This window comes from Psammomys obesus, unplaced genomic scaffold (genome assembly GCF_907164565.1).
Source record: "Psammomys obesus unplaced genomic scaffold, mPsaObe1.curated_primary_1811, whole genome shotgun sequence".
Lineage (NCBI taxonomy): Eukaryota > Metazoa > Chordata > Mammalia > Rodentia > Muridae > Psammomys > Psammomys obesus.
This window is the reverse complement of record NW_026589137.1, coordinates 9,475,856-9,491,473: the sequence shown is the minus strand read 5'-3', so window position 1 is coordinate 9,491,473 and position 15,618 is coordinate 9,475,856. Positions and strand designations below refer to the sequence as shown.

Below are 15,618 nucleotides of genomic sequence, written 5' to 3'. Positions count from 1 at the left end.
TATTTGCCTTCATTTGTGTGGACATTTCTTTGAGAGCTTTGTACATTTCTTCTCTGTTTGCCTCAATTTTCGTGGTCATTTCTCTGAGAGCACGATTTGTTTTCTCTTGGTTAGTCTCGATTTCTTTCGCTATTTCTCTGAGGGCTTTGTTCATTTCATCTTTATGGGCTTCTAATACCTGGAGATACATAGTTTTGAGGTCATTTTCTTGTATATCTAGTGAATTGAAGTGTCCATTGTTTTGTGGGGTTGCTGGTGAGGTCATTATGTCCTGATTTTTGTTGGGAGTGTTCTTACATCTGCCTCTAGCCATCTGGTTATTTATAATCCTCACTGTTTGTTCCTCGTGATTGTAGTTCGGGTTATGATCCTCTCTTTCTGTTTTCTGGACTGTTTTTTCAGGAAGATGAGAGGGGTTCACTGGTTTGGGAGTGTGCGTTGTGGTTTCAGTTTTGCCTAAGTAAGGAATGTGACGCTGGTGCTATTCGTGTGCGCTTTTAGTGGGCGCAGTATGCATGCGCGTATTCTCTGACTATTGCAGTGGTGTGCAAGTCAATATTACGCAGTTCTCACTGAGATCCAGGGATAGTTTGTCTGGATTACTCTGGTGGACCCGCAAGGTAGAGGCTTCAATGTTGGGGTCGCTATCCCTAGAATCCCTATGATGCCCATACTAGGGGTGTGGGTGACAGGGATCTTGTCTGGTTGCTTCTGTGGAGATGCCCTGGGTCTGAGGCAATCTCTCCCTAGAAGGCTCACTCACTCTCTTGCAGGACCAGTTGGAAATCACAGGGGTTCCCCTTGCTCACTACTCTCTGATTTGGTCCTGCTGCAAAAAATGCACGGGTAGGCTAACAGTCAGCTCTGTGACACTGTGGCCGCAGGACTCGGTGTCCACCTTTCCTGTGTGCTGCCTCTTTGTCCTTTCCCTCTGCCAGGAGGGGTTATGTTGGCTGGTCCCTGGGTGGCGTGGGAAAGAGTTAGGTTGAGTGTTCTCAATCCCAGATCCCGGGTTCAGATCTCTCTGCCAGAAGCAGCCTGGCGGTAGAATCTATGTTTGCTGATCCTGAGAGAGTACCAGGTAGCGTTGAGTGTCCTCAGATCCAGAGCTTGGGTTTCTCTGCTAGGGGCCGCTGGGTGAGCTGGAGAGAGGGTGCTGTGTCCTTGGCAGGCTGCCTCTCTGTCCTTCCCCTCTGACCTTCCCCTATGCTAGGGCAAGCTTATGGAGGTGCTCTCAGGGGAGTGCCAGCAGTGTTTGGGGCTTCTCAGTCGGATCCTGAGCCGGCGTTTCTCTGCCAGGGGTCGTGGGGGGGGGGGCGCCGGTGATAGAACTTGCTGCTAGACCTTATTGCGCTGGACCCAGTTGAATCTCAGGACGTGTAGAATGACCACAGTTCCAGATCCCTAGCTGAAGTTTGTTTGCTAAGAGCAGCCGGCAGCACTGGAGTTCCGGCACTGTGAAGCCGCGGCAGGGTTATGGCGGCATTTGGGGGAGTGCCTGAAAGGTTTGGGTTTTCTCAGCCCCGATCTCGGGTTGGGGTACAGACAATGTGGTCTGTGGCAGATTCTGCTGGCCGCCTTTTGCCTCCTCCCAAGAAGGAGTAGGGATTTTGAGCTGGGCGTGCAGCTGCTCTCCGTGTGCGGCGGGGGCTAAGTTGTGATGGCAGCGGGTGCCAGTGGTCAGCGAGACCTTCCAGGGAAAGACTGGGTGACCCGTGATCAGTCTTGCAACTTTCCTTCCCCGTAGGGTTTTTTTGCGACTGGGACTCGTAGTCTCAAGCATCCTTGTGCCCACCAATCAGCCTGGGAAAGTGATCGGGACACACTGGCTTGCGGCACCCACCTGGAGACCCAAAGCCCGCATTAGCCGGGTTCTCTTCCGGGTTCTGGCTGGGCAGCCAAGAGTGGACCCGACCGATTCCCATGCCATAGGATCCTCCCCTCACCTGGGAAACATGATAGCTGTTGTTTTAGGGCCAGAGTTCAGTCTCCTGGTCACTGCATGGAGTGTGTTGTTCTGCTTCTCAGACAAGGTGTTCTCCTGGCGCCGCCATCTTGTCCCCCCCCCCCCAGTTCAATTTTTTTAAAAGGGTAAATATGGTAAAAATTTATATTCTCCTCATATGATATAATTTATAAGTCATTATTAAAGTCAATGAAAATACTGTAACCACTGAAGCTAAAAGGAATTAAGGCACATGCTTTCTTTCTTTTTTTTTTTTTTTTTGTTTTTGTTTGTTTGATTGTTTGGTTGGATCGCTTTGATTTTTTAGAGACAAGGTTTCTCTCTGTAGCCTTGGCTGTCCAGGAACTCACTCTGATGACCAGGATGGTCCTGAACTCAGAGATTTGCCTGCCTCTCCCTCACCAGTGCTGGGATTAAAGCCATTCACCACTACCACCTAATGACAAACCATTTCTTAATCCAAAACTTAATAAGAAAACTCTTTGTTATCACTGTACTTATGTTCACGTACTGTAAATGTCCTTTTAAAGAATTAATATATTCATATATTAATTCATATATTCCTAAATTGGTATTAATACTTGATAAGTTTACAAAGATTTCACTGTAACTAGCTTTGATTTTTCTTATATTAAAAACAGGAATTCTTTCAAAAGACGCTTTTGGAACCTGACTTGTGCCTGTGAGATTCATCTACTATAACGGGAGGACTAGATTTAGAATAAGAGGACCCTGGACACTTGGACACAAACATCTCCTTGGAGATACCACACTTTTTCTAGTTCATTCTTAGAGTTGAATGAAACAAGAATGTGCTCAGATTTTGACATAAGAGCATAAATAACAGTGAAATTCATGATACATAAAAAAAAATCCTTATACCTATACTAGATTTTACAACAAAGGTACATTTCTGTACATGAAAGGACATGAAATATTATAGAGATTAAAATTATGATGTGTCCTTGGTGTGCTAGAGCTTGGCCCTTTGTCCATAATGACATTCAGCTCACCTGTTTTAGTTGTTTGCCATTGTCTGCCAAGATAGAATACACCAACCTTCCTGAAACTGGCATGTATATAAAAAGCTTTCTCATTTTTTAAAAACTAAAAACAGCAGAAATCACTTTGCATATCAGGTACACAGAAGTAAGAAGCAGGCACCAAGTCATGCCAGTGTTAAAGCAGCTAATAAATTGTAGGTGTGGGCCATTGACAATCAACACTATGCTGTGTCAACTTAAACATGTAAAATGTTTGTGCCTCTTGACCATGATATAATCAGCATAGGACTTGTAAAGAAAATAGATTGTAAATTGTTCATTCAGAGATTGTGCATGGACAACAGATAGTAGAGTGTCACTGTGGGGAAATCAAGGAAGATTAAGTGTGTGTGTGTGTGTGTGTGTGTGTGTGTGTGTTGAAAGTCAACTAATGACTGCATTTACTTCAACTTTGGTGAATTGTCCTGTTAGCCTTTGGAGAGACAATGTCTTCTCTCTGCATAGCAAATATAAGTAAATAAATGAGGGAGCAATGCTGTTTTTGAGATGTTAAACTCCCCATGTGTACCAGACTTGCATTAGATGTGTTTTCTCTTACCTTCTGTTTGCCACTGCTTTTTCTTAGGAGCTGTGAAATCAGCTGAAACTGAAAATGTCTGACAGCTTGGATAATGAAGAAAAACCCCCAGCTCCCCCACTGAGGATGAATAGTAACAACCGAGATTCTTCAGCACTCAACCACAGCTCCAAACCACTCCCTATGGCCCCTGAAGAGAAGAATAAGAAAGCCAGGCTTCGCTCTATCTTCCCAGGAGGAGGGGATAAAAGTAAAGTATCAGTGACCGGGAGTTCAAAAGGGGCCAGTTTATTCTTTCATTGTCTCTTTGTTGCTTGGGTAGTTGGTTCTGGAGCACAGGCTGTTCAGGGCCTGCCTGACCTTTACACCTACATCTTCAGGGGTTGTGTTTTGTCAGAGGATCATATTTGATTGACTTTCTATGGGATAACGGATATATATATATATATACATATACATATATATATATATATATATATATATATATATACACATACATACATGCTGTGTTTGCCTCTCACATAAATTGAATTTATAGATTTAAGTAAAGTGAAACCATCCCAAAAACACTGCACTGAGTGTATAAACAGCAACTGGCTTTCTGAAAACTTAGGGTAGTTTTTAAAGCAATTTATTCCTAACTCTAGGAATTGTGTGTTTTTGACATTTGAGTGTATTAGGTAGATTTACTTCTGTATGTCTTCTTGGCAACTGAAGATTCTGAGTTAATCATACAGGAATAAGTCTAAGTTACCATCATGTTGTCTGTGTGAATCACAAGGTAGGAAGGAATAGTCCATTGTCCATTATTTCCTTTATCCCTCTACCAGTTGTCACCTATGTGGTCAGTTCTATGTTCATGAACGTCACAATATATTATAATTTATCCGTGTGGCATTCATAATGCAACTTGTGTCTTAAGTACCATATGCTTACCTTGTGACTCTTGGTTCTGTGATTATTTTAGTAAGTTACTTATAAAGTTGTATTAACTGCTGGAAAGCTGAAATATGGCTTCTCTAGATGTAACTATTGAGTAGTATGTGAGTAAAGTGAGCATCAGCAACATTGGCAAGTGGAAAAGAAAGGTAATGTCTTTGAAAAAAATAATTATTGTCTGTGTCTTCAAGGTAAAATAAGTAGTTTGGGGGGTTTTATATAGTGTTAATGAATTTACAGTTTGTGTCATAAGAAGAGCTGAAATTCTTGTTAGTAACTGTATTGCCTCTTGTATCCTTATAAGATGTTTTCTCCTCATGACATAAGGATTGAAGAGAAATAAGAGGATAACTTACCTTCCATAAAAGGGATCTGTGACCATATAATGGAGAATTTTAAAAACATGTTTGCTAGTACTTATGTGGATCTTAGAAACTATTTCCTGAAAGCAAAGGGTAGTTTGAGAATTGAAGGTGTGTCACTATCTAAAGACTAAGTCATTTGTAATAATGATGTCAAAGAAAAGATCCATATATTACCTCTGCTACATTTTTGGGCAATGGATAAATAGTGGATGGCAATACATAAATTATTGCTGCTATTGGAAGTGCATGTTTTTAGTGTCTTTGAAAAATCCCACTTGTTCTTTTAAAGAGCAGGAGATTTGGAGATCAGAGGAGTTGACATTTTTGTTTTGTGTCAATAGTTCAAGTGACCTCATAGTGAAACCACTGCTGTTCTCCAGAAAAGTATGTCCAACTCTTCTCCGGAGAAAAATCATAGTCAATTTTTTCTTAAACTGGCATGCACACAGAAGAGCTTGGTTGGCTTCATTTCTCACTCAGGAATGGCTTGAACAGTGCTTTCTTAGTGAAATTCAAGACTACTTGAAAGAACACAATGTTGAATTCTTATCATCTATTTGGTACTACATACATTTGTCAATATGGACATGTTCTGGAATAAACCAGCCATACTTAATCTTTCAGTTCGTATATCAATGTATGGTCCAGCCATTCAGGAAGATTGAGTAGTTGTATGTTTAACAATTGAACATCTCACAAAAAGGTTCTGAAGGTACTAATGTGAGGGATTCTTACACCATTAATAATGCCGTATCCTTAATAAGAGAGGCATTAACTAGTTTACCAAAGTCTGGTATTAGTGCAACCCAGAAGATTTGTCAAGGGATAGTGAAACATCTTTCAGGATCTCCTCCTGAAGGCAGTGAAATTTTGGATCAAAAAGAACCTATGATATATGAAATTTTTATGGAACTAAATTTGACTATAAAGTTGTTCACACTAATATGTGGTAGGATATTTTATAGGATGATCCCCAGAGAGATTTTTGTATGCCAGAGGTGATTATTATGAGACAATAAAGATAATTAGGAGGCTTTGAGAATGGCAGACAAAATTGTAGGGAAGGGGAGCCATTTTTTAGAAAAATAGTAAACTATTCCAAGAAAACTAATGAATATTGGGGTCTGTTCTGGTCACATATTACCTGCTCAAAACTTAAATGATTTTGAAGAATCGGATATTATGAAAAAATCACCAGAAACCATCTTAATTCAAACTTTTAAGTCTTCAATTACCATTTACTTATATTAATGGACAGCTGACATGCTCACTAACTTCAGAGAATGCTTGGATGATTTAATTACACTTACAAAGAAGTGCTATAAATGTATTTTTCTTTTTAAACATTGTAGTGAGAATAAATTAATGTCAAAAAGTCCTAAATTCCTAAGGTAGTGGCATTTAAATGGCTTTACTGGATAGCTGATAAGTTCCTTTTATAGCTCTAATGAGCTTATTGAATTCAATAAAGAAATGGTTTAGTTTCTTCCAAAAATACATAAGCCAGAAGTCTTCTTCAGAATGGGATAAAGTCATTAAATAACGCTACTTATATTCATGTTCTTGATACAGCTTCAAGATGGGATTTGAAAGACTCTGAGAGCATTTATTTCCATGATTTGAAGTAACAGTTCACCACTGTACATCACTTCACTGTCACCTCCATTTTGACTACCAAAGAGTAATGTGTATGTTCTTATCATACCTGGAAATCCTCTCAAGCTCTAAGCAAAACTATGTAGAGCCTTTCACTATTACTATTTTAAATATTGGAAACTTTCCTTGTTCTCTTTACTTAGTGTGTTATTGTTATTATTATTGCATATGAAATATTTATAAGATATTTAAAATGTTAACTTGTGACAACATTTTTAATGCCCATGTTTTTCTCTCCTATTGCCAAAATTTCCTCATTTAAACTTTGCTAACAACAGGTTTATCTAAAAACTTGACCTTCAGGGTTGTAGAGAGCATATGGTTTCTCTGTCTGTGCTGCCTGATGGTTATTTGAGTAACATCACAGTCATTTTTGAATTAATAAATAGAGCAGGGTTTTGGAGGCCTATATTCATGTAGCACTCTGGCAATAATGACTGTAACTTTGGGGCAGTCGTGTAGCTTCTATGAGCCTGAATTTTTATCAAGTATTAAATGAAGATGGCAGAGTCTGCCAACCTTATCAAATCTTGTACCTTTAACCTAAGGTAGCTGTAATTACCTGAGTTTTACAAAATGTAAATTAACTGTTGCTAGGTAATTGTGAGTATTACTATTATGGTTGTGGCATTTAATAGCTTCCACAACCAACAGACTAGGTTGGTGAATTTATACCTTTTTAAAGGAGCTTTTGCCATGACTGTAATCTATATGTTCATGATAGAACACTTTAAAGAAACTAAAATATCCTCATACTTCTATAAGCCAAAAGTAACTGGATTGATATTTTTCCTCATAAACTTTTTTCTCATCATATCAACATTATTCATCAATATCAACTTGTAAATTAAAGATAAACATTTATAAAATAAAAATCACTCAATCATAAATCTCAGAAATTATGCTAACATGTTGGTAGATTTCTTTTTAGATTCTTCATGCATGTGTGTATTACTTATTTATATGTTTATATAGTTGATATCACAATGTATATATACATTTTTGTAATCTGCTTTTTTATTTACCATTTTCTCAAGAATATTTGCCTCCTTTATAAAGTTTATAAATGCACTTTTGAACACTGTGTAATATGTTAACATACTGTGGGATCATGCTTAATTTAAGTATTTTTCTGTTTAGATACCTGGGGTCATTTCCTAATATTTTCAATTATAAATAACACCGACTTTATTAGTAATTGAAAATAGTTGATTTGGTTGCGATATTGGGAAATTTAAAATTTTCTGTTTGTATTAGAGAACATCTGTATGTTGTTGTTGTTTTTTTTTTTTTAGAAGTCTAATAGCTACCTTTCATTGATCAAATGGAACAAGAGATAGATAAAAGGAAAAATATGAGGTAGATTTTATTTTTGAGATTAAGGAAATGTTGGAGACTGTTGTAGGAGCTGAGTATTGATGTTAAAGCAACATAGGGGGCACAGTTTGGCACCATTTAATTGATACTATACTATACAAAATTTAAAGGATTTAGACCTGAAAAAAGATAGAGTAAATAAGTGGTTTGATTTTCTTTTCTAGACAGTGTGAATTGTGATGTTTCTCTTTTGTTGACTACTAGAATGCTTGGGACCTAATATATGGTTCATGAATAGCAGTTACAATGAGACTTCTTGGTATGTATGCACTTTGTACCAGCTGTGTTCTAACTTCATTTTATGTTCTTAACTTCATTTTGTTTTTTTTTTTTTTCGCTTTACATCCTTATCTGTTTTGAATATATCGGTTCATGTTGCATTTTATGTATTTTTGTGTGTCAGCTGCCATCCATTCTGGATTAACGTGGTGAATAAGTACATGGATGAATAAGTAAATTTATTAATAAATTCATAACTATAAATAAACCAGTAAGGCGAAATCAGTGAGCCAAATAAATGCTGCAAGGACACTGAAAATGACATTGTGGCACTCCAAAGTAATCAATGTTAAGGAGTTAGCATTGGAAGAACATATAAGAAAGAAGCAGGTGAGCCTGAACTTGGAGATGACCTCTTCTTAGTAACATCTATTTCTCAAGTACTCTTGTGTTTTGTATCTAGTACTGCTTTTGAACATTAGGTATGATTTGGAGGATGTGCAATGCTGTTGAAGGGCTATGTCTTTAGACAACACAATTCATGTGTATTTTGGTGGAGAAATCTGGAGAGAATTGTGGCTTAGTGATCTGGGGAATGATATGTTGGCCCCTTTGCTTGAAGGTGTAGGAGGAAATAGTGGGATAAAGGTAAAATTATGACATGTAGAAAATGATCACTCATTTGCTAACTACTTACTGGGTGCCAGTCTGTGCTTCAGGGACCATACATGAACATTTCTTGCTCTAGCCCTGTTTCGCAGCCATAGCAATATATGCTTAAAGCATTTAAATATACAGTCTAAGACCACAAAGCAAAGAATGGAAGCCAGAAACACCTCAGTCTCTCTGATTCCAACCTGTTATTAATATACTCCATTAACCTTTCTGGAAGTGGAAAAAACTGACTATTCAGTAATCTGTATTGCTCTCATCAGAAACTAGTGGTGGCTTTCATTTTTGTTAAGAAGTTTCAGTGTACTTTAAAATGTACATGAATCTTAGGAAAAGTCATTTTTTTAATTGTAATGTAGAAAATAATTGATATACAATATTCTTAACAATAGAGATGTTCTAATATGGTTTGGGTGTTTTGTGGGTTAGGTTATTATTTAGAGTGTATAGTTCATAGGCTTGCAAGTGGTGTGCTTTAGAAAAGTGAGGCTCTAAGTTATTATATTCATATATGTGAATAAGTTATTGAACTACTACATAGTTCTTGTTAGCATACTGAAAACACATTGTTAAACCAATACCTGGGATACACCACCTTCTCTGTACCCTACACACTGGGAAGCACTGTGGTATGCTCAGCTATCTTTCTTTAAGCTTCTTTTTATTTTATTATTTTTTTATTTATTACAATTTATTCACTTTGTATCCCATGTATAGCCCCAATCACTTTCTTCTGCCATCTTTTCCTCCCATGCCCCTACCCAAGTCCACTGGTAGGGGAGGTCCCCCTCCCCTTCCATTTGACCCTAGCCTATCAGGTCTCATCAGAACTGGCTTCATTGTCTTCCTCTGTGGCCTGGTAAGGCTGCTCCCCCGTCAGGGGAGGTGAACAAAGAGCCAGCCACTGAGTTCATTTCAGAGATTGCCCCTTTTTCCATTACTTTTGCCATGGGCTAAATCTGGGCAAGGGTTCTAGGTTATCTCCATGAATTGTACTTGGTTTTAGTATCAGTCTCAGAAAAGACCCCTTTCCCCAGATTTTTTAGTTCTGTTGCTCTCCTTGTGGAGTTCCTATCCCCTCCAGGACTTCCATCTCCCCTTCTTTCATAAGATTTCCTGCACTCTGCCCAAAGTTTGGCTATGAGTCCCAGCATCTGCTTTGACATCCTGTTGAATAGAGTCTTTCAGAGGCCCTCTGTGGTAGGCACCTGTCCTGTTCCCTGTTTTCTCACTCTTTCTGATGTCTGTCCCATTTGCTTTTCTGAGTGAGGATTGATCATCTTAACCAGGGTTTATCTCCTACAGTTTGTTTACATGGTGGATTACATTAATTGATTTATGTTTATTGAATCACCCTAGAATATCTGGGATGAAGCCTATTTGGTCATGGTGGATGATATCTTTTGTGTGTTCTTGGATTTGGTTTGCACATAGTTTATTGAATATTTTTGTATCAATGTTCATAAGAAAGCTAGGTCTAAAGTTTTCTTTTTTTGTTGTGTGTTTGTGTGGTTTAGGTATCAAGGTCAATTTAGCCTCATGGAATGAGGTTGATAATGTTACTTCTGTTTCTATTTTGTGGAATAGTTTGAAGAGAATTGGAGTTAGCTCTTCTTTGAAGGTCTGGTAGAATTCTGTGATGAAACAATATGGCCCTGGGCTTTTTTTTTTTTTTTTTTTTTTTTTTTTAGAAAGAAGACTTTTGATCAGTGCTTCTATTTCTTTGGGAATTATAGGACAATTTAATGTATTTACCTGATCTTGTATTAATTTTGCTAAATGGAATCTATCAAGGAAATTTTCTATTTCATTTATATTTCCAAATTTTGTGGCATATAGGTGTTTATAGTAAGACCTAATAATTGTTTGGATTTCCTCAGTGTTTGTCATTATGTCCCTGCTTTTGCTGATTTGGATAGTTTGTCTCTGCCTTTTAGCTAGTTTGGCTAAGGATTTGTCTACCTTGTTGATTTTCTCAAAGATGTAGCTCTTGGGCTCATTGATTCTTTGAGTCGTTTTCTCTGATTCTAATTCATTGATTTCAGCTCAGATTTGATTATTTCCAATAGTCTACTCCTCTTGGATGTGTCTGCTTCTTTTTTTCCCTCTACGGCTTTGAGGTGTGCCATTAAGTTGCTTGTATGAGATGTCTCAAACTTCTTTCTGAAGGCACTTAGTTCTATGAACTTTCCCCTTAGCACTGCTTCCATTGTGCCCCATGAATTTGGGTAAGTTGTGCCTTAATTTTCATTGAATTTTAGGGAGTCTGTAATTTTTTTTCATTTCTTCTCTGACCCAGCTGTCATTGAGTAGAGAGTTGTTTAGTTTCCATGTGTATGTAGGCTTTTTTTAAAAATTTCTATTGTTGTTGAGATCTAGTTTTAGGCCATGGTTGTCTGATAGGATAGAAGGGATTATTTTGATCTTCTTGATTCTGTTGAGGCTTGCTTTGTTTCTGACTATCTGGTCAATTTTGGAGAAAGTTCCATTAGGTGCTGAGAAGAAAGTATTCTCTTTTGAGTTTGGGTGAAAAGTTCTGTAGATATATATTTGGTCCATTTGATTTAGTACCTCTGTAACTGTCATTATTTTCCTAGTTAGTTTATGTCTAAATGATCTGTCCCTTGGTGAAAGTGGACTCTTGAAGTCTCCCACTATTAAGATGTTGGGATCTATGTGTGATTTAAGCTTTAATAATATTTGATTTACAAATGTAGGTGCTCTTGTATTTGGGCATAGATGTTCAGGATTGTGATGTCCTTGTAACAGATTTTTCCTTGATGAGAATGAAGTGCCCCTCCTCATCTTTTTTTTATTAATTTTGGTTGAAAGTCAATTTTATTAGACATTAGGATAGCTACTCCAGCTTGTTTTATGGGTTCATTTGTTTGAAAAACCTTTTTCCAGCCTTTTACTCTGAGGTAGTGTTTATCTTTGTTACAGAGGTGTGTTTCTTGGATCCTGTTTCCACAACCATTCTGTTAGTCTGTGTCTTTTTATTGGACAGTTGAGTCCTTTGATCTTGATAGATAATAGTGACCAATGACTATTAGTTCCTTCTATTGTGGAGTTGGTGATGATAGTGTGATTCTGTGCTTGTTTTCTTTTAATTTTCTGTTGTGAAGGTATCTATGTCCTGTGTTTACTTGGGTGCAGTTGATTTCATTGGATTGGAGTTTTCTTTCTAGTATCCTCTGTAGGACTGGGTTGCTGTGTAGATATTGTTTAAGTTTAGTTTTTCCTGGAATATTTTGTTTTCTCCATGTATGTTGATTGTAAGCTTTGCTGGGTATAGTAGTCTGGGTTGGCCTCTGTGGTCTCTTAGAATCTACATGCCAGTTCCTTGTGGCTTTCATAGTTTCTGTTGAGAAGTCTGGTGTGTATCTGATAGGTCTACCTTTGTATGTTACTTGGCCCTTTTCCCTTGTTGCTTTTAATATTTTTTCTTTGTTTTGTAGATTTAGTGTTTTGGCTATTATATGATATATATGATATGAGAAGTTTCTTTTCTTTTTTGGTGTTCTGTAGGCCTCCTATATGTTTATGGACATCTTTTTCTATAGGTTCGGAAAGTTTTCTTCTGCGATTTTCTTCAAAATATTTTCTGGACCTTGGGGCCTGGAATCTTTTTTGTCTGTTCCTATTATTCTTAGATTTCATCTTTTCATGGTGTCCTTGATTTCTTGATGTTTTTTTGTTTGAAACTTTTCTCATTTTATTTTTTTCTTTGAGAGAGGTATCAATTTCTGCAATTGTATCTTCAGCACCTGTCTTCTCTCCTCCATCTTTTGTATTCTGTTGGTTATGCTTACCTTTGTGGTTCCTGATCTTTTCTCTAAGTTCTCCAGCTCCAGGTTTTTCTTTGTTTGTGTTTTCTTTATTGATTCAAATTCTGTTTTCATTACTTGCACCATTTCCTTCATCTGTTTGAATGTCCTGTCTTTCCATGATGGCCTCTTTTTTTTTTTTCCTCTCTGATTGCCTCTACTTGTGCCTCTATGTGTGCCTAAATTTGTTTGGCTGTCTAGCAGGTGACCTCAATCCAAACTGTCTCAGCTCACAGGGTGTTCCCCCTCATCCAGGAAGCCTCAATGTCAATGTTCTGGCTTCAGCTGCTCTTCACTCATTAATTTCTTTGTTTCTGATCCTTTCCTCCTCAGATTTAGTGTACGCTAGTCACTGCCATCTTGGACACTCCTTCAGCTATCCTCAATGCTCTTGTTAATTTATTGTTTTGGTCAATGCACATTACTAATTTGCATCTAATAATTCACAATAAATTAGACCTAGTTTGGTAACAGTGTGCATTTTTTTTTTTTTTTGTAAAACTGAAGCCCTTTGGAATCCTTCAGGATTTCAAGGTGATTATTATTTCACCACTAGTCTGTAGGAGTGTCAGTGAATGAAGGGGTAGAGTCTGCTATCAGAAAGTCATGTGGAAGAGACTATTTTTAGAATAGTGTTTGTATTCCTTTCGATTCTCTAAAAGTAGCCATAGAGCTCAGCAGGAAGTCCTCTTTATAGATCACTGGCCTGTCCTTTGAGATACTTGAATGGCACAGTTCTTTCTTGCCTTCTGTGGTTAGTGGTATGTCTGAGAAGAGCCTCTTACTTATTCTTTCATCCTAGCAGTCCCTTGTTGAAATAAAAATAAAATGGACTACAGATACACTCTCCGTTTCTCCAAAAGCCTGTATTCCCAGTTCAAGGCTAAGAAACAGTGAAAGTTTGCAAAAATTTAGTAGTCCACTAAATCCATCAGCCCGTCAAATTAAAGGAAGGTATGAAATATAAGACTGGGTAAAGTATACAGTGAAGTATAGTGGGGAAGTGGTATCCAAGAAGGAAAGGATAAAAGTAAGAACCGTGGGTACATTGGAAGAGAGGGGAAGATTGAAATATGCTGTATCACACATTAAAATGAAGTAAAAAAGGATACAAATGCTAATAATCAATGGCTAAGAAAGGCATTTTACCCCTCTCCAACTGGTGCTTTACATAACTGTTCACTTGGACAAGTGTGTCACCCTAAGATACTGCCTCATCTTTGCCTTATCACCCGTTTAAACAAGTGCATCTTTAAAATGAACAAAAACAAGAATGGAACAAGCATATGTTGCTTGGAAACAGATGGAAGACAACTTTGTAATTATTTCCCAGAATGATCAGTATTGTTGAGTGTTTTGGGAGATGAAACCGCAGAAAGTTAAGAATATCTATATGTGTCAAGGGGGCTGACTACATGCCTCAAAAAGAATTGTCACTTCCTTGTGTTCATCTGATCATTTCCATGAACCATCCAGCTCTTAATTTAAGCTTGTAGCTGCTCTTGCAGTATCAGGAACCTCTTGGAGGTTTTATCTGTTCATACTGTCTTTATAGCCATTGAAGAACAGGTAGAAGGAAATTGGCTAAATATTTTACCTACAGAAATGAACTATACATAAATGAACTACAAAGAAAATTCAAGTAGGCTAATTATACCCTATGAATAACTTTTGCAAGATCCTAAAGGCAGGAGAATAGATATTACACACTGTACTTTCCCAACTACGTACTGATGTTTAAAGTCATGTTCCTCTATCCTCCTGTGATAAAGGTAAGGCTTTGCTTGAAGCCACTTTATACAAGAAACCATTTCAGAAAAAGTAAATGACTTCCACAAAGCTGACACACTACTTATTGCTCCACAGGTGTATCACAAAACTCTCCAGCCTTAGTTAAATGATTGCTTGAACCTGTTTTGAAAATATGTTTTACCCAGTGGAATATGCAAACATGGAATTCGTTTAAAGGAAAGAAAAGGAGAAACCTAAGTAAATTAATAATGATGATTTTGGTCATTTATTTTTTCTTACAGGATGGTCTTCCTTTTGGCCCATCTTATTATCAAGAAGCAATTTGATTTTTATAAATGCATCATTTTCCTGTAATTACTGTGTTCTTTTCAAGACATTTAAACTGTATTCTATATCTATAGTAATTTTTGATGGTTATAAAATAAAAATAAAATATTTTATTATTAAATGGAATTTAATATTATTAAATATTTTATATTAATATTATATTATGTATTAGAAAATATATTAAATATTTTATATTATATTAAAATAGAACAGAAGGAATTGTTCATTGTTTTTTCTCTTGCACTCATTCCTAAGCCAGCCCTCTTCCTTTTTTGATGAGAAGAACCTTGCTTTTCTTTTCTGATTCAATGTGCATTTTGCCTGAGATGCTAGGTTTAAGCAAGAAATAGTTATGTGGAAACTTTTCAATTTTTAACTTTTTTTTCAAACCTGTCTTTCACTGTCCATGTCTTTAAATATTTGGAGCTAACATTAAAAGTGGTGTTTTATGCCTGATTTTCCAGTGCCATTACCACATAATATTTCAAATATTTTCAATGGTAAAGTAATAAGTTTAAAGGCTCCCAAATGTGAAAACTAGACAATTACTTTTCCTTCTGTGTAAGGAAAGATTTACGTGTCATAAGGAAAAATTTATATATCATAAATTCAAGAGGTAAGAAATGCCTGTGGGTCCCCTCCAAGTAGAATATTTTTATATGGAGCAGGTGTGTTAGGAAATAGAAACTTGGCAGAAATCAGTCCCTATTGGGCTTTTGCTTTCACAAAGAGTGCTTGCTTCTTGATACCAACTGTAGGGCTATTGTTGCCCTAGGAATAACAACATTTCTGAGAGACTTATACTTAATCAAGTATTTAAAGGGCTTCAGAAAGCTTTGCACTTTAGAGTGATGGCATACTGTCCACTGTCCACTATCACTGTGAATCAGAGAGTGAAACAAAATGTTAGCAAAAGGAAATGAAGGAGGAACAATTC

The 15,618-nt window shown here is 37.1% G+C and overlaps 1 protein-coding gene across 2 annotated transcripts in view; it reads left to right on the top strand.

Annotated features, from left to right (window-relative positions):
• Pak3 (p21 (RAC1) activated kinase 3) overlaps positions 1–15,618 on the top strand; it is a 336,231-nt gene that overhangs the window by 220,284 nt on the left and 100,329 nt on the right. For both annotated transcript variants that reach the window (XM_055604923.1, XM_055604924.1), the window contains one exon: positions 3,596–3,797. In XM_055604923.1, coding sequence (XP_055460898.1) covers positions 3,623–3,797 — 175 coding nt within the window. In that variant the 5' untranslated portion in view covers positions 3,596–3,622. The remainder of the gene's footprint in view (positions 1–3,595; positions 3,798–15,618) is intronic.